Raw genomic sequence first — 18,707 nt, forward strand, 5'->3', positions numbered from 1 at the left:
ACATTTATTGAATACAAACAATGGCAAACACAGCTGGCTCACAGAGACTGGAGTATCCTGAGCTAAGTGTGTGGGCTGTTGCTTTAAAAATGTTCTCAGCCATCCCTGCCACACTTCCAGTATCTCCATTTCCAGTCATTTTACTTCTATGTTTAAAGAAATAAACCCCCCTCCCCTATCCCCCTGTTTTCTGCTTGTTACCAATCATGGCTCACTTTGGCTCTGCCACACTGGAAGCAACAGAAACCATGTGGGAACCAGCTGGGACACGCCCCTCGCTATACTCGCTGGTTCCGGCATGTTCCGCTTCCAGCAGGCCACATTCTTTAGGACATCATGTCAAATGTTTCCGGGTCACCAAGGGCAAGGAGGTGACAGGACAAGGGGGAAGGACTGGAGACCAGGGTTTTTTTTGTAGCAGGAACTCCTTTGCATATTAGGCCACACACCCCTGATGTAGCCAATCCTCCAAGAGCTTACAGGGCTCTTAGTACAGGGCCTACTGGAAGCTCCAGGAGGATTGGCTACATCTCGGGTGGGGGGTGGGGTGGCCTAATATGCTAAGGAGTTCCTGCTACCAAAAAAAAAAAGCCCTGGAGAGAACTATTTCCAAGCTGCAGCTGCTCTAGACGAGGCCAGGCATATCTGCTTTACTACAGGAGCCGTAAACAAAATTTAAAATGAAAAAAAGAGAGAAAAGCTAAGATAATGGTTTTAGCTAAACAGAGACTAGAGAACTTCTTCTGAAACCTTGCCAAGAGAAACTCCAGCAATGCCTATTGCAAATAATTAGCACTGTACATCTGAAACATAGACTTATCTGCAGCATAAATTAAAGAAATCCGGGAACAGAATCAGGAGCACAGAATGCAATTCATAGAGAAACTCATGTGAATACGCAGTATGTGTGCATAGACCTATACACCTGTATGCACATATATGCACAGTCACATAGAGTGGTTTCCAAAGAAAAAAAATATTCAAAGAGATAGAGGGGTGTGGAGCATGGAAGTTATTGCAGGCTGTAGATGCTGGGTGAAGAGTCATTGGCTTGATAGGGTCAGAGGATGAACCGTGGAATATGACAGGTAGAAATTTAGAGTGCACCCATTCCAGTGACCTCAGACGTCAGCCTAGAAGGTAAAAAGGGAAGGAAGGAAAAGTACTTCAGGTGTCGTCCAATGTCCATGAGATAACATACTACGGACCCCCTGTTACAAAAATCCATGTGTCATAACGTTTGCCAGTAATGCTGATCTGTAGTCTCTCTCTCTCTCTAATCTGGAGAGCCAGGAGGGTGTACTGGTTAAGAGCAGCAGACTCTAATCTGGAGAACCGGGTTTGATTCCCCGCTTCTCCTCCAAATGGAGCCTGCTGGGTGACCTTGGGCCAGGCACAGTTCTCTCAGAGTTCTCTCAGGCCCATCTCCCTCACAAGGTGACTTGTTGAGGGGAGAGAAAGGGAAGGAGATTGTAAGCCCCTCCGTGGAACAAGAGGGGTATAAAAACCTATTTGTTTTCTTCTTCTTCATGGGATACAATGGTTAGAATGTCAGGATAGGATCTGGGAGACCCAGGTTTGAATTTCTACTCTGCCATGAAAGCTGGCTGGGTGACCTTGGGCCAGACACACAGCCTAGGTGTTGTATATATAATGTCTTTATTTTGTTTTTTAATAACTGTTTGATTTACATTGTAAGCCACCTTAAACTCTGCAAGGGAGAAAAGCAGCAGAGAGAGAGGGAGAGAGATAGATAGAAGAGAGATGAGAGAGAGAGAGAGACTGAAGTTTGGGATTTTTTGTGTGGAAAAGTGGCCTAGTGATTTTCCAAATAAAGAACCTTATTGAACAGTATTATGGTTAATTCTAGGGCTATTGCAGCTGGCATTTTCTTTTAAAGGATGAATAATAAGGGCATTTCTTCACAATGAATAAAAGGTAACTTTACAGTTCGTATCTCAAGACGGTTTTCTAATAGAAATGCTCTTTTTTTCATCAAAGGAAGCCCCAGAACTGAAATAACAGAGAAAGAAGGTTCTTTGGTGTGGAGACCGATTGGAATAATTTTGACATTGACAAAATCACTGTGGCCGTTTTCCCACTCACCTTTTACTGGCGCCACGACCATCCTGACGCCGGCGAATCTGCCTGGATTTCGCATCAGAAGCTCCGGCGCTCCCAGAAGCGCCGGCTACTTCCGTCGCTAAGCCAGCGCAAACGGAAATCGCAAAGATGCAGGAAAACGTTTGCGCTGGCTTAGCGACGGAAAGCGCCGGCGCTTCTGGGAGCGCCGGCGCTTCTGTTGCGAAATCCAGGCAGATTCGCCGGCGTCAGGATGGTCGTGGCGCCAGTAAAAGGTGAGTGGGAAAACGGCCTGTGTCTGCCTAGCCTCTCTTAATCTGAGTCCTCTACATCCCAGAACCTCCTAAGATTGCTAGAGATGTCCAGTTTTCATAGGTTCTTGTCCATGTGCTACTTGAAAGGAAAGCAGACAAGCTAGGCCACTCAGTAGATGTAGGCCCATAGCGATGGAGAGTTTTACCAAATGCGGCAAAGTCCAAGAGGAACTAGCACAGGACTAGTTTGGCCCAAGAGATGTTCCTCTTGGAGAGTGCCCATTTCTTTTACTTCAAAAGCTGCTCATGGAAATGAAGCTAGTGGATTCTGAACGTGGCCTTCATTAGCACAACTCACCTGGCATTGATGAGGTACTGGGCAAGGCTGATGTTTGCTGGGGTTCCTGTGATGGTAATTTGGCGTTCCGATGAACCTTCTGTGGCATTGGCGATTTTGATCTGTGCTCCAGACATCTGTCTAATTTCATTGATTTTGGTCCCTTGGCGTCCGATTATGCAACCTATTAGCTAGAAAAAAGCATGGAAGGTTTCTTAAATTGGCCCCTCTAGTATAATAGTAAACATTTCAGATATTTCCAGTTACCGCAGAACAAGGTTACATTTTAATTCTAATACTCAACAGAGCTGTACTCCACCACTCTCCTACTGCCCTGAGTTCTCACCTAGATGTTCCCACTGAGGTAATTTTCTTATTACAGGGACAGCATTTTGCCCTCTGTAACTGTTTACCTTCTAAACTCATGGCTAAATCTTTCATGTACATGAAGCAGGCCTTAGTCAAGGTGTGATGGACTGATATATGACCTTGTCTCATAAAATATTTAGGGGCCCTTTAGGGTCTTTCCCCTCCCCCTTTGCTGGACTTTGCTGTAATATATGGACGAGGGCTGTGAGGCACAGAGGTGAGGGATATCCCATTTTGCCATCTCACAGGGATTCTCCAAAGCTCTGCCAGGCTTGTCAAGAAATGGAAATCTCCACATCCCTTGAGGGAATGATGACAGCAAAACAATGACTGCAATGAGAGAGCGGAACTGGATTAGTGGCCACGAATAGTAAGGATGAGAAGGTTGTTGACTCTCCATGCCCATTTACACATTACCTACTATCTTGAAATCTGCTGTCATCTAAAGGGGACCCTCAGTAGGGTTGCCAAGTCCCTCTGCCATTGTGGCGGGGGACTTGTTCCATCTGCGCACTTCGCACGCACAGCACAATGACATCACCCAGAAGTGACATCATCATGCCGGGGATGTCACACCGAGGATGCTCTAGGACTCATGCTAAAGCTCTATGGTACCACAGAGTTTTTAGCACAAGTCCTAGAGTGTCCCTGGCACGACGTCCCTGGTGTAATGACATCACTTTTGGGTGACATCATTGTGCCAGGGATGGAGCACGCTGACGAGGGGGCCTGCTCCCTGCCAGTGGATTGGGGCCCTCCCGGATGGGGGATCCCCCCTCCATTGTGGGAGCTTGGCAGCCCTACTCAGTAACACAAATGCCGGTCAGTTAACTGCTGTGAGCTCACCAGGCTTGACATACACACAACCAGGGCTCTTTTTGTAGCAGAAACTCCTTTGCTTATTAGGCCACACACCCCTGATGTAGGCAATCCTAGATCAGGGCTCCTAGATCAGAACCTACTGTAAGCTCCAGGAGGACTGGCTATATCAGGGAGGCGTGGCCTAACATACAAAGGAGTTCCTGCTAAAAAGAAAAAAGCCCTGCACACAACTTTTCCAGGTATGAACAACAAGCAGAAACTCGCAAAGTCTTATGAAGCGTGAAACAAAATTTTAAGGGAAATACATTGCCAAACTTTTTGAACACAAGGCGCTCACACCCCCACAAGAAAAATAGGCAAGTCCAAGGCACAAAAGTGTTAAATAAACGATCATTCTTAACTGTAAGATGTTGTTTAGGAAAAGGTGCACTGGTGAGCCCTAGTTAATAGCTGGATCACGCTATTCTCTTAGGTTTGTCCAGGGATGTGAATCTGAGTCCATCCGATAATCCTTTCTCTGTTCACTGAGTGTTAATCTTCTGGACTGTGGGTCAGTGACTCTAAAACAAACTAGTGGAGCAAAGTGAAGTTCTTGAATTGTCAGCCTTTGTTTACTGGACTGAGTTGCAGGCCAGGACTTGGGAGACTTGGGGTCAAATTCCTGCTTAGCCGTAATGAAGCTCACTGGCCCTGGGTGATATTTCGTGCTACTTTTATCCTGCCAGCCTTAGAAGATCACCAGTTCATTTCTAGACAACTGCAAGGTCTTGGCTCACACCATTATTACCCTAAAGGGTCTAGGACTAGGGGGCTTCAAGGGCTGCTCACTCTTATAAGAACCTGCATGTCAATTAAGATTGGTATCAGAGGCTCTATTCCATGTGTTCCCACCTCACCTCAGTGGGCAACTGCAGGCAGAGCCTTTCTTGTGGTGGCACCTCAAGAGTAGAATGCCCTCCCCACAGTGACTTGCTTGGTGCCTGGTTTGTCAAGTGTTGGCCACTTCTTAAAATCTGCCCCAATGTTTCATTAATTTTTTTGCTCTTGATAGTCTCATGTTGACATTCTTAGCGTTGCCTTCGTTGTCGCAAATGCTGCTTTTAGATTGTTTTTGAGCACTCGTTTTATTTTGCTGCTCTCCTCGTGATTGATAACATTTTGTTCTAGCTTCTGACATCAACTATAACAGGGGTCCTCAACCTACGGCCCGCGGGCCAGATGCGGCCCACTGAGGACGTTTATGCGGCCCGCCAGGTTATGGCAAAATCAGACCGGAAGTGACGTTCGACCTAAACTTGCGTTAGCAACGCACACTTCCGGCACTGGGCTGAGGCGGCAGAGACAGAGTGTGAGGTGATACCGAGGTGAGGTGAGTTCCCAGGCCAGGGTGTGTGGTGTGGGGAAGGGAGAGAGATGCAGAAGACGGAGAACTGACGGCCCGCGGCTTTGTACAGTAACGGCAGTCCGGCCCTCCAACAGTCTGAGGGACAGTGAACTGGCCCCCTATTTAAAAAGGTTGAGGACCCCTGAACTATAACGTTGTAAGCTTCCTTGAGCATTTGCAGCAGAGAGGCGGCCACTAAAATTTCAAACAAACAAACTACCAGAAGACCAGAGAGGAGGAGAATCCAATATTCAAGGTGAGGAATCAAAAGAGTATGAAGCTGAATTGTTGCTAAAGAAGTGGCAAGAAAGCAGTGCTCTATAGAAAGAAGTCAACAACGTAGACCAAACATGGGAAGCAACAGAGAGAGAACAGTCAGATAAGGTCATTTTTAACTGTGTTCAGAAGGATGAGACTGGGATATACAATCAACAGCCTGGGATTTATCCTGGAGGGTCCTACACAGGGCTCTGACATTTTACATTTATCCAAGACTGTTAAGTGAGATAATCTGTAGCTTTAGATCATTGATCTGCTGATGGCATCTTGCTACACATTTCTTTAGCTAAGCCCCAAGAAGCAGCTGTCTGTGTTCCGGGCCAGTGCCTGTCTTCCATAGCCAAAGGGGCTGAGGGGGAACAAGCTGAATCTGAATCCATGCAACACAGAAATATTGAAAGGGTAGGATGATGTTTTGGAGAGCATTATAGCGTGATGGGATAAGTTTGTCCCTGGCAAATTCAATAAAGAGCTCACAGGTGTTACTGGACCCTGTTGTCAGCATGGTAGCAAAAAGAGCCTGTTCACATTCACTTTTAGTACAGACATTTGCAGTCTTTCCAGACTCAGCCATTTTAGCTGCACTGATCCACAGTATGATACCCTCTAGGCTGGACTTCTGTAACTTACTCTAAATGGGACTGGCCATGAAGGCAACTTGGAAATTGTTGCAGAATGTGGTGGGGTTTTTTATTATCTGGAATGAGCCACATTTACGTATTATGCCTTCTCTACAAGAACTACATTGATTGTGGGTGTTTTCCATGTTTAATTTCAAAGACCTAGTTCTTTATAGCCTTTTGTGGGTTAGGACCCACATACTTTAAGGATTGCCTCTCCCAGTTTGCTCCCATGTGACCCCTTTGCTTCTTAAACCAATGCTAATTTTTCCTCTTGAGGCTTTTCAAGATCTGGTGCTTTTTAGTGGTGGCCCCTCAGCTTTGTGCATCAGGAAAGCACCTAGTTTGTTGATATGCCAAAAATGATGGAATGTTAAATTGTGCAGGAAGTTTCTGGCAGTGGATGGTTAATCTTTCTTGAAGCTGTTCTAGTTTACTGTGTTTCTCTTGTAGTCTGGCTTGGATTATATATATATTTGGATAATATATATAATTATATATTATATTCATTGTTGATATCATTGTAGTCCACCGTTTATCAGGGAAAGGTGGGCTAAATGTCTTCAATATAATAAAATAAGGCTTCAACGTCTGTTCCACAGGTGTGGATGGACATTGTTGATAGATATGGCATCTGTAAGAAATGAGAAAATCTTGAGAGGAAAGATGAGCAGCTCAGTCTTGGACATATTCAGTATCATAGAGTGATGAGAAATCTAGCAGGGAAATAGCCAACAGACAGCTGGAGATTTGGAAGTGGATGGCAGAAGAGTATTCAGGAGCAGTGTTCCCTCTGAGCTGCAGAGTCTTGTGAGCAAAAATTCTACTTTGTGAGCTATTGGCATTAAAATTGTGAGCTACTGGGATTGAAGTTGTGACTTGCTGCATAAATTAGTGTCCTCTGGAGTCATCCTTCCTGAGCTAAGACAAAAATATGTGAGCTGGAGGCTAAAAAGCTGTGAGCTAGCTCACTCTAACTCAGCTTAGAGGGAACACTGTTCAGGAGAGCTGAGAAGGAGCTGGGAGCCATCTGCATATAGGTGGTACTCAGGGCTTCTTTTGTAGCAGGAACTCTTTTGCATTTTAGGCCACACACCCCTGATGTAGGCAATCTTCCTGGAGCTTACAGTGCTCTTACTACAGAGCCTACTGTAAGCTCCAAGAGGATTGGCTATCTAGGGTGTGTGGCCTAATATGCAAAGGAGTTCCTGCTACAAAAAAAGCCCTGTTGGTACTGAAAGCCATAGGAATGTATGAGTGAGAGGATATAAGAGGGTTAAGAGAGAGGAAGAGGAGGAAGAGCTTCTCTCAGAGGAAATGCCAAGTGAGTGGTTGGGCAGATAGGAAGAGAATCGGCTAAGGAAGAGTCATGGAAAAACAAAGGTGTGAAGGGAGGAAAGGAGAAACCAGAAATCAGCTGTCTCAAAGGCATCAAGGGAGGTCAATGGGGGGGTCAATGAGGTTAACACAGCAGTCAAGTGAGATGGGGAAATGTTGAAAGGAGGTGTGAAAAGGGAGGAACTAGATGAGAAACTGGGATAGTTTCAGTTTTAACACTGAAGAAGGAGGCAAAGCTTTGAGTCAGGAGGGGAGGGCAAGACTTAGATTCTCTGAGTTGGTGTGGATTGGGTGGGTGGGATAGGTAGGGTTACTAGATCTGGGTTGGGAAATTCCTGGAGATTTTGAGGGTAGAACCTGGGGAAAGCAGAGTTTGGGACTGAGAATGCGGTAGAATGCCATAGAGTCCATCTTCTAAGGGGACTTGATCTCTATAACTTGGAGACCACACCACCCCTGGAGACTGGCAACCTTGCATGTAGGAGTATTACTCAGCCAGAAGAAACAGAAGAGTTTGTAATTAACAAAATAGCTTTTGTTCTACTGATGGTCTGGATGCAACTCCAAGGGGAAACCAGTGGCATGAAGGAGGGTGATAGGTCATGCTGAGAGTGGATAGTACAGATAAGTGCTCTACACCAAAGGGGTCAGAGGTGAGGAGCATAATCCAGGGCAGGCAAAGTCAGTTCCAAGAAGTCAGGCTGAAACAGGTTAGTGGAAGCACCATCTAAGGCCAGTCCTCACAGGCTGACAAGTTGACCAGAATGAGGAATCCAGGGCTTTTTTTGTAGCAGGAACTCCTTTGCATATTAGGCCACACACCCCTGATGTAGCCAATCCTCCTGGAGCTTACAGTAGGCCGTGTACTAAGAGCCCTGAAAGCTCTTGGAGGATTGGCTACATCGGGGGGGGGTGTGGTCTAATATGCAAAAGAGCTCCTGCTTCCCAAAAAGCTCTGGAGGAATCTGTTTGCAAGCTCCAAGATCTATAGGGCATGAGATTGTTATTGGTATCTTGAATCATGTGCATGGGTCAAACCACCAGAGCACAGGCCAAGAAAGAAACTGCAGCTTTAAAGGCACTGTTGTTATACAAGTAGGGCTTCCAACTCTGCTTTGGGGAAATCCTGGAGTTCTAGGGCAGTGTCTGAGGAAAGTAGAGCTTGGGGTTGGGAGGGAGCTCAGTGGTGATGTCACTCTAGGACTTCTGTTTCTCAGAGAGTCTATAGTATACCATAGAGTCCACCTGCTGAAGCTGCCAGCCTTCCACTTCCTGCAGGGAAACTGGTCTCTGGAGGCTGAAAATCTTTTGCAATTCCAGTTGAATCTCACATCCCACCTTGAAGTTTGTCAGCCCTACATGAATACTGCAGCAATTGGCTCTGTGGAATATATAGAAAAGGTGACTGGGTAGGGACTAGAAGGGATCCTGATTTGAGTCCCAACTAGCTCTCTGTTCTCCTCCAGAGGCATACAGTGGCACAGGATCTCTAACTATGACACAAAATGGAAGAACAACCTGGGGATGAGACGCATGCATGATTTTGTAGGGAGACTGAAGCATGTGGTCCAAGAGCTAAGGGCAAGGGATAAATTGAAGGCAGAAACTGCGGTGAGCAGAAATGACAGAAGAGAGAAGGATTTCATCAAGGGGTCCTTTTTCCTCCTCTCATAGGGTCCTTTCACACTATACTAAATAATTCATTTTGCAACTGAATTTTTGCTATTCGTACACAGTAAAAATCCAGTTGCAAAACGCATTATTTAGTGTAGTGTGAACGCACCCAAAGATGCATTAGTATTTACTGTAATAAGGCAACTCGTGTTGAACCTGTCTTAATTTTGAATAGTGCTTAAAATTGCAGTGGACCTGTTCCAGGCACCTGTATGTGAACTCATTTAGAGAAAGCATTGGAAACAAGTCAAAATCCTCAGTGAAGCAGACTCAATGTTTCAACGCCTACAATCACCCTCTCTGTGAAGGCACACCATGCTCCTTCAGCATACTAGCAGAAGCCAGTCTTCCTACAATTTTTGCTTTTGCAGATTCACCAAAATTCTTTCAGAGATCAGTTTGATAATTTATCCATTCTATTTGGGGCTGTCAACTCTGGGTTGGGAAATTCCTGGACATGTGAGGAGAGGAGCTCTGGGAGGGCGGGGTTTGAAGAGGGGAGGGAGCTCAACAAGATATAATGCCATAGAGTCCACCCTCCAAAATAGCCATTTTCTCCAAGGGAACTGATGTCTGTAGCCTGGAGGTCAGATGGGGGGATCTCCCGCCCCTGGGCGGAGCTTGGCACCCCTACCTGAGGAGAAATTTATCTCATACGGTCTCACATGAAATACTAATTTTAGTTTTGTTTCGCCTTCATTCAAAAAAGAACTGAAATTCATTTCATAGGAGCGGTTCTAAATATTTTTGAGGATTCTGTTTTGCTGTCTTGAGATGTCCATTTTCATTTACACAAAAACACATCTGAAACTGAACAGATGGTTTTAGACTCAGCTCTGGAATGTAAACATGATGAGCCTGACAAAAAAGAACTAAAGGATCAAGGGGGATACTGGAGAAAACTAGGCTAGTTTAGGGTAGGATAGATTTAGGAAATCAAAGCTCAAGGTCACCTGAGTGTGGGACCAGGGACAGTGTATTTGAAGGACAAAACTGGCATGGTAGAAGAGATACCTGAAGAGAACTGATTCCCTTGCTGAGCTGCTAAGGGCGGCACCAGTTGCTACCTTCCCTCATACTGTCAAGAGGAACAGCCACAGATGGGTGGGGGTCATTTCCTAGCTGTGTCAATAAGGCAAATTTCATATGTACTACCTTAGCAAATGCAGACCGCCCCCCCCCCCCCAACCATCCCAACCTTCTGTTTCACTCCTTAGAGTTGAGTAATCATACTTCAACAACAACAACAAAGGCCTTGAAATGACATGCCTGGAAGTAACCCAGGGGCTTCTCTTGAGCTGCCTCGCCTGGATGTCATTTGAAGACTCACGAGTCTATAAGATGGTAATGGAGAATACTGAGATGCGATACTCACATCATTGGGAATGGTGAGTTCATGAGTACTGGCCGGGGGACTGGCATCCAAACCTGGGCATATGCAAGGGAAAATGGTTATCGCTGGAAGAGGAAATCCTGCTCATTGTCTGGTATTTCACCCAATAGCAGACCTTGTGAATTTCTCAGGCTGCACCAGGAGGGCCAGAGGGGGAAGGAAGGAAGACACTTTGGTAAAATAGCGGGAAAACACTTCCTAACACAATAACCTAGAACTCCCCCAATGAATGATTCCTTCAGTGATTGCCTAGCTGGTTCCACAATAAAAGTAACCTCACCTCATCTTGCCTCCCCCCCCGCCCCGTCTTTCTCTGTCTCTGTGACCAATTTCCCACTAGCTTCATGTCGCTCTCACTCTCCTCTCCTCTGAGGGGCTTCTGTTAGATTTCACACAATCTGCCCCGGGCCTGCAACTCACTCTGCCTCTTTCACACAGCAAGCAGGATCCTCTAGAAACCAGTTTCTGTTTGCCACGCAGAAAAGGCGAAGCTAGTTGCAGCCCCGGGGCAGATAGTGTGAAATCTGATGGAAGCCCCGCGGAGAAGAGGAGAGTGATAGCAGCATAAGGCTAGTGGGGAATTGATCTCTCTCTGTCTCTCTCTCTCTGTGTAGGGGAAATAAAAACCCATTCCTGCCCCATGTTGTTGTTAATCAATGGTGCCTCATATACTGTGCCCACCACCAGAACTCTTCGGCACCTTGGGAGTCAAATATGTTTACCTTATGAACAAATGCATCAACATCTGATTGGTGGAAGGTTGGGCTACATCTACAAAAATAGGCATCAACAGAGTTGCCAGCTCTGCCTTGGGAAATTTCTGGAGATTTGGGGGTGGGCTCTGAGGAGTGCAGGGCTTGGGGAGGAAGGAACTTCAGCAAATGATAATGCCATAGAGTTCACCCTCCAAAAGCCGGCCATTTTCTCCAGGGGAACTGATCTCTGTCATCTGGAGGTCACCTGATATTCTGGTAGATCTCCAGGCCCCACCTGGAAGCTGGCAACATTAGCATCACCACATTATATTCTGGGTCTCCACCTGATGTTTGTGTGTGGGCTGCCCAAACAGTTCCCCCCTCTCAACACACACCATTACTCACTGCACACAACACTGATGCCAACTGTACCGGGTGGGGACCGTGTCCTCACACCAAATCCAGACAGAATATTAGGAAATTACTTTCTGCGGAGATGTGGCCAGAACCACCAAAGATATAACCTGAGGGGGAAAGGGTGGAACAGAGCTTTCTGGAATGGCTTTGTGTGAGAAACGGTCTTTCTTGTTTCAAATTTGGTCAGGAAACAAGTTACAATGAGCACAACCCTTGGGTGCAGCACAACATTTTTGCCAGAGGGGAAAATTCAGGTCCACAACAGACAGAGCAGCAGAGGCGGGCATGAAGGAAGGAGGACTGGCCATGGCAGATACTGTGACCAATTTCGCTCTCAAGCTCCTCTTCTCTGCAGGGCTTCCATTGAATCTCACACTATCTGTCCCGGGGCTTCAACTAGCTTCGCCTTTTTCTTTGCATGGCAAACAGAAACGTTTTTAGAAGAAGAAGAATTGCAGATTTATACCCCGCCCTTCTCTCTGAATCAGAGACTCAGAGTGGCTTACAATCTCCTATATCTTCTCCCCCCACAACAGGCACCCTGTGGGGTAGGTGGAGGCTGAGAGAGCTCTCCCAGAAGCTGCCCTTTCAAGGACAACTCCTGTGATAGCTGTGGCTAACCCAAGGCCATGCCAGCAGGTCCAAGTGGAGAAGTGGGGAATCAAACCCAGTTATCCCAGATAAGAGTCCACATACTTAACCACTACACCAAACTGGCTAGAGGATCTTGTTTTGCTGCGCAAAAGAGGTGGAGCAAGTTGCAGCCCCTGGGGCAGATAGTGTGAAATCCGACGGAAGCCCCATGGAGAGGAGGAGAGAGCGGCATAAGGCTAGAGGGAAATCGGTCTGTGACTTTCAGTGTAATCCTGAACAGGGTTTTACCCTTCTAAGCCCATTGACTTCAGTGGACTTAGAAGGGTGTGACTCTGCTTTGGATGGCTCTGTTTGTCCAGTGCTTCTTGATTTTTCTGAACCCCTCAGTTTTCTTCAGTTTGTGTCAAACAGCCTTGCAACCCACTTCATCCATTTGCTGCTGAAATATCTCCATGGGGCAGGGATTTCTGGACTGACATGCTGATTATCTTCACTCACACACAGTATATATTTCCATACTGAGTAACCCAGGGCTGAGATGAAACCTCCTTTTTATAGACATCAAAGAACCATATAGATTTCCGCATAACTGTACTCCGAGACAAAATGGAGATGTGTTTCTTAATGGAGTGAACCCAGTTCAGTCATCCTCATCATCTATATTACATAGCCCATTTCAAGAAAATGAAAAATGCGACTTCCGGGGGAGGAAAATGTCGAGCTGAGCTGCTTCCTCATAACAGGAGCAGGCTGGAACTTCTGTTCAGGGTAGTGGAAGGCAAATTAATGCCTACTGCCTACTTTTCTCAGTCAGAGATTAGTCCAAGATATGCACAGGAAACTTTGAGGAGATTTAAGATTTACTTTGGCTAAAAGGGAGTCCCCGGGGGGGGGCTCCTTTGAGGCTTTGAGGGGTCTCCGGGAAGAGTTGCATTTTCATCATCTGCAGAAGTTTTCAGAGTCATTTATTTGACATAAGCTCAGCAGAATCCTAACCTTCTTGGACATTGCTAAACATATAAAGCTACGCATGACCGGTGGGAACTTGGATAATTGGAAGAGAAAGTACGGATTACTATCTTTCACTTCGGGACTATTTACAGTTTAATGGAGTAAATTTAAAAGGTGGGAAATGAAAATCTAGAAAGCTTGGAAGAAGAAGGGAGGAAAAGGTGAAATTTGGACTTTGTAAATATAAAGGACAGTGCTAAAAAGTGCAAAGGAATTTATTGTTTGGTCTACTTGCGGTTTTGAGAAAAGAGCACATCGTCACAGACCTGCAGCATATTCAAGCAAAACAGGAAGTACGTCAAGTATCGTGAGATCTCCTTACTAGTGTGAATGAGACTTCGTGGCAAGTAAACCAGGAAGTAGTGGATGGAAAACCTACTCTAGGAATATAACACCACTGAGAAATAGCGGCGGCCATTGCTTGGAGGTCAAAATTAAAATAAGGTTTTTAAAGTGTTTGGGACATTAAAAATTGTTGGAATTAACTCAGAAGAGGACAAGAAGATAAGTATTATTGGACATATTATGTGTGTGGACTTTAGAAGTTTTTAAAAGGGAAAAAAAATACTAAGGAGCAGCAAAAAGTCGCGACCGCCATTTTGAAACATTTAAAGACTTTAAAAATAAATATCTTGATTTTGGGAGCTTGGAGGATGGCGAAATTAGGCTTATTATAAAAGGCAAGTCCTATTCTTTTGAATCTGATAGTTGAATTTGAATTTGGTGAGGTCTAAATTTTCGCTGTTTTTTAAACGTCAGAACACAAGCAACCCCGTACAAGGTCTACTTCATTAGAAAAAATGCAGGACCTATTAGAAGCAATGGAGGCCAGAATGATGAGAGGTTATTGAAAAGATTAAAAAAGATATGGAGGATCTCAGAAAGGAAACTGAGGAAACATCTAAGAAAGTGCAGGAGGTAGAAGGCAGAATGAAAGTATATGATTCCACCTTGTTGAAAATGCAAGAAAAAGTGACAATCCATGACTGCAAACTGATGGAGACTCAGATACGTCTGAGAGGAGTACCCGAAAAGGAAGATGGTGATCTAAAAGAATATATAATAAAAATAATTGCAGAATTTTTAGAGGAAGATCCTGAAGAGACTAAAAACATGTATGACTAATAATAAATAATAATAATAAATTTTATTTGTACCCCGCCCTCCCCCGCCGAAGCAGGCTCAGGGCGGCTAACAACAACACAGACTATATGTATAGAGTGAACTCACTTTATGCCACGAAAAACAACTTACCAAGAGATGTTGTTGTAAGATTTATGACAAAGGAAATGGTGGGAAGGATCATGAATAAAAACTTTGAAAAGACATTGATAGTGGGAGGCAGTAGAGTAAGAATTATGAAGGAGTTGCCAAGGCAAGTGATAAATAATAGAAGAACATATAAAAATTGCCAGAAAAATTAAGAGATAATGGAATAAGATTTAAATGGATAATACCTGAAGGTCTGAGCTTCGAACCTCAGGGAAAAAGAATCACAATTACAAATGCACAGGAAATGTGTAGATTTTATGAAAAAAATAAAGAATGTGCATCATGATGGATTACAAATTATTGTCTTGGAATGTAAATGGACTAAATTCACCACAAAAAAGAAGGGCGACATTTCATTGGATTAAGAAACAAAATTGTAATATAATTTGTTTACAAGAAGTGCATATTAAACAAAAGGATTACAAATTTTTATGGAATAAACAATTGGGGCTAGAATTTTTTTTCATTGGATGAACAGAAGAAAAGGGGAGTGATTTTTTATATTAAACAAGAATTGGAGCCAAAATTAGAGTTTAAAGATAAAGATGGGAGATTTGTAGCAGTAGAATCAATATTAAATGGAAAGAAAACGTTGCTATTGGGACTGTATGCGCCTAATGGTGCAAAGGATGCTTTTTAAAAAGACATTATACAACAGCTTGATGAACTGACCTATGATCAAGTTTTGATAATGGGAGATTTTAATGGAACAGTTAAGAACTCATTGCACAGGTCTGGAGAGAGAAAAAAACAACAGTAAAGAAGGAAAACTGCCCAAGTCTTTTTTTGAATTGGTTAAACAAGACAATCTAGAAGATATATGGAGGAAATTTAACCCTGAAGTTCGGGACTATACTTTTTTTTCAGCAAGACATAAAACTTTTTCTAGAATTGACATGTTGTGGGGAACTGAAGATTTAGGTCTTATAACAAGGAAAATAGAGATTTTACCTAAGATTGGGGCTGACCATAACCCAATAATGTGGATTACAAAATTGTCCAAGAAGTTGAGAAGATGGAGATTGAATGAAGATTTGCTACAGAATAAAGAAACAGTGACATACCTAGAAAATGAAACTAAAGCCTTTTTCCAAATGAATGACAAAGAGGACATAGATTTCCAGACGGTCTGGGATGCTTACAAAGCAGTAATGAGAGGAATGTTGATTACTTTGAATAATAGGGACAAAAGAGTAAAAGAGAAACAGATGTTGGACATTCAAAATGAGATAAAGAAAAAAGAAGAAGAGTTGAGAAAAAGGCCAGGGAAAAAGAAAATTATAAGGAAAATTACAATATTACAAACTCAAATGAGTCATTTGTTAAATAAAGAAGTGGAATGGAGTTTGAAAAGATTGCAGCAGAAAACCTCTGAGGGAGCAAATAAACCGGGAAAGTATTTGGCTTGGCAATTGAAAAAAAAGAGGGAAAGTAAAATTATTAATAAAATTGTGGTAGATGGAAGAGAAGTGGTTACCCAAGAGGGAATAAAAAGAGAATTTTTAAGTATTATGCCAAATTATTTAAAGGTGTTAAAATAAAGAAGGAGAAGATAGATAGATATTTACAAAAGGTAAAAATAGAGCCCTTAACTGAATATACGCAAAAAGCTTTGAATGATCCAATTGAAAAAATAGAAATTGAAGCAGCAATCAACACAATGAAAAATGGAAAAGCACCTGGGCCAGATGGATATACAACTACATTTTTTAAAATCTTCAAAGAGGAATTAATACCAAAGTTGCAGAAGTTGATGAATACGATAAGAATGAAAGGGAAAATACCAAACACATGGAAGGAAGCTGCTATTTCGTTGATACCTAAGGAAGACAGAGATGTCACGAATGTAAAAAATTATAGACCAGTTTCGCTATTAAATAATGACTATAAAATTTATACAAGAATCCTGGCAGAATGGCTAAACAGCATTTGATAAATTTTATAAAGGAAGATCAAGCAGGTTTTCTTCCCAAAAGGCAAATAAGAGACAATATTAGAACTGTTGTAAATATTGTAGAATATTATGAAAGACATCCAGAAAAAGAAGTAGCATTATTCTTTGCAGATGCAGAGAAAGCATTTGACAATTTAAACTTGGACTTTATGTTTGTAGTAATGGAAAAAATGGAGCTTTATAAGAATGATAAAAGCAATATATTCTGAACAAAGCGCAAGGTTATGTATAAATGCAGATCTTACAGAAGATATGAAAATCAGCAAAGGTACTAGACAAGGTTGTCCACTTTCACCATTGTTGTTTATAATGACTCTTGAAATATTATTGATGCAGATACAAGAAGAAAAAGATATAGAAGGATTAAGAATAAAAGGATTTACTTATAAATACAGAGCTTTTGCTGATGGTATAATGTTTATAAATGAAAACCCCATACAAGTTACACCTTTGTGGTTAGCTAAAATACAAGAATATGGGGAGTTGGCGGGACTTTGTATTAATAGAGAAAAATAAAAAAATCTGTGTAAAAATATGCAGATAAATAAACAACAAGAATTGAGGAAACTAACGGGCTGCGAAGTCACCTCCAAGGTAAAATATCTGGGGGTGGAGATAACAATGAAGAATATTGATCTGTTCAAAAATAATTATGAGGTTATGGCGTAAAATGGATGAAGACATGTTAAAATGGAACAGGCTTAATCTGTCATTGTTGGGTAGAATAGCTGCAATTAAAATGAATATTCTACCAAGAATAATGTATTTGTTTCAAACTATTCCTATTGTGAAGGATAGTAAACAATTTGATAAATGGCAAAGATAAATTTCAGAATTTGTGTGGGCCGGGAAGAAACCAAGGATTAAAATGAAAATTTTGACAGATGCAAGAGAGGTGGATTTCAACTACCAAATTTAAGATTATATCAGGAAGCAGTTTGCTTAATGTGGATAAAAGAATGGATAACGCTGTTAAACAGGAAACTTTTAGTGTTGGAAGGTCACGGAAATAAATTTGGCTGGCACGCATATTTGTATTATGGAATAAAGAAGATGGACGGTTTTTCTCTCACCATTATATAAGAAATAATTTGTTAAGTACATGGATGAAATATAAGAAGTGTGGAGATGAGAGAAGACCGTTATGGATAGTACCGGCGGAAGTAATAAAAATAACAGCTGAGATAGGGGAAGAAAAGTGGTTGTCATATAGTCAACTGTTAAAAATACAAAGTGGCAAAATAGAACTGAAAACTGCTGAAGAGTTGAATAATAAATATGATTGGTTTCAAATGCAACAAATAAAGAGCTTGGTGGAGAATGATATTAAAACTGAAGGAATAAGGAAGGAGCAAACAGAAATGGAAAAAGTTCTGCTTGGAGACAATGATAAATTAATTTCAAAAGTATATAAATTACTTTTACAATGGTCTACAGAAGATGAAGTAGTAAAATCTCAAATCATTAAATGGGCAATTAATGTAAATAAAGAAATACAGATGGAAATTTGGGAATATTTGTGGAAGAACTCTATGAAACTTTCAACATGCCAGAATATCAAAGAAAATTGTTTTAAAATGATGTACAGATGGTATATAACTCCTAAAAAATTGGCAAAGATGAATAACAAGATGCCAGACAGGTTGGCAATGCAAAAAACCATGAAGGTTCTTTCTACCATATGTGGTGGACTTGTGAAAGAGCTAAAATGTTTTGGCAGATGATTCAGCAAGAGATTTCTAAGATCTTGGGATATGAATTTAACAAAGTTGCAGAGACTTTTCTGTTAGGATTACAAATGGAAAAATTTCCAAAAGAAGACAGAACTTTAATCTGGTACTTGCTCTCGGCTGCTAGGACATCGTATGTGCAGTTGTGGAAGCAAGAAAAAATACCAGAGAAATGGGATTGGATTGTTAAAGTTATGACATGGAGTGAAATGGATAAGTTAACAAGAACTTTAAGAGACTATAATTTAGAAGTATTTAAGATGGAGTGGAAGAAGTTCAGAAGATACGTAGAAAAAGAATGGAAAATAAAAGGACATTGGACAATCTTTGATAATGATTAAGTATAAGTGGGGGGAAGATATGAACTTTGGTTCTTATTAATTAGGGGTACCTTTTAAAATGATGTTTTGAATTTAGTACACCGGCAGGGGTCAAGTAAAGGGGGGAGGGGTAGGTAGAAAGTAATATATGGGATTAAAAAA

At 42.4% G+C, this 18,707-nt stretch overlaps 1 protein-coding gene across 22 annotated transcripts in view; it reads right to left on the reverse strand.

Annotated features, from left to right (window-relative positions):
- Positions 1-1,014: 1,014 nt before the first annotated feature.
- PCBP3 (poly(rC) binding protein 3) overlaps positions 1,015-18,707 on the reverse strand; it is a 116,668-nt gene continuing 98,975 nt past the window's right edge. For 16 of the 22 annotated variants that reach the window (XM_060232187.1, XM_060232249.1, XM_060232240.1 and 13 more), the window contains 3 exons: positions 10,535-10,587; positions 2,695-2,864; positions 1,015-1,133 (listed from right to left, as the gene is read on the reverse strand). In XM_060232187.1, coding sequence (XP_060088170.1) covers positions 1,097-1,133; positions 2,695-2,864; positions 10,535-10,587 — 260 coding nt within the window. In that variant the 3' untranslated portion in view covers positions 1,015-1,096. Of the gene's footprint in view, positions 1,134-2,694; positions 2,865-10,534; positions 10,588-18,707 lie in introns of those variants that run through there. The other 6 variants (XM_060232331.1, XM_060232359.1, XM_060232341.1 and 3 more) reach the window with 4 other exon arrangements.

This window comes from Heteronotia binoei, chromosome 1, assembly GCF_032191835.1.
Source record: "Heteronotia binoei isolate CCM8104 ecotype False Entrance Well chromosome 1, APGP_CSIRO_Hbin_v1, whole genome shotgun sequence".
NCBI classification, from domain to species: domain Eukaryota; kingdom Metazoa; phylum Chordata; class Lepidosauria; order Squamata; family Gekkonidae; genus Heteronotia; species Heteronotia binoei.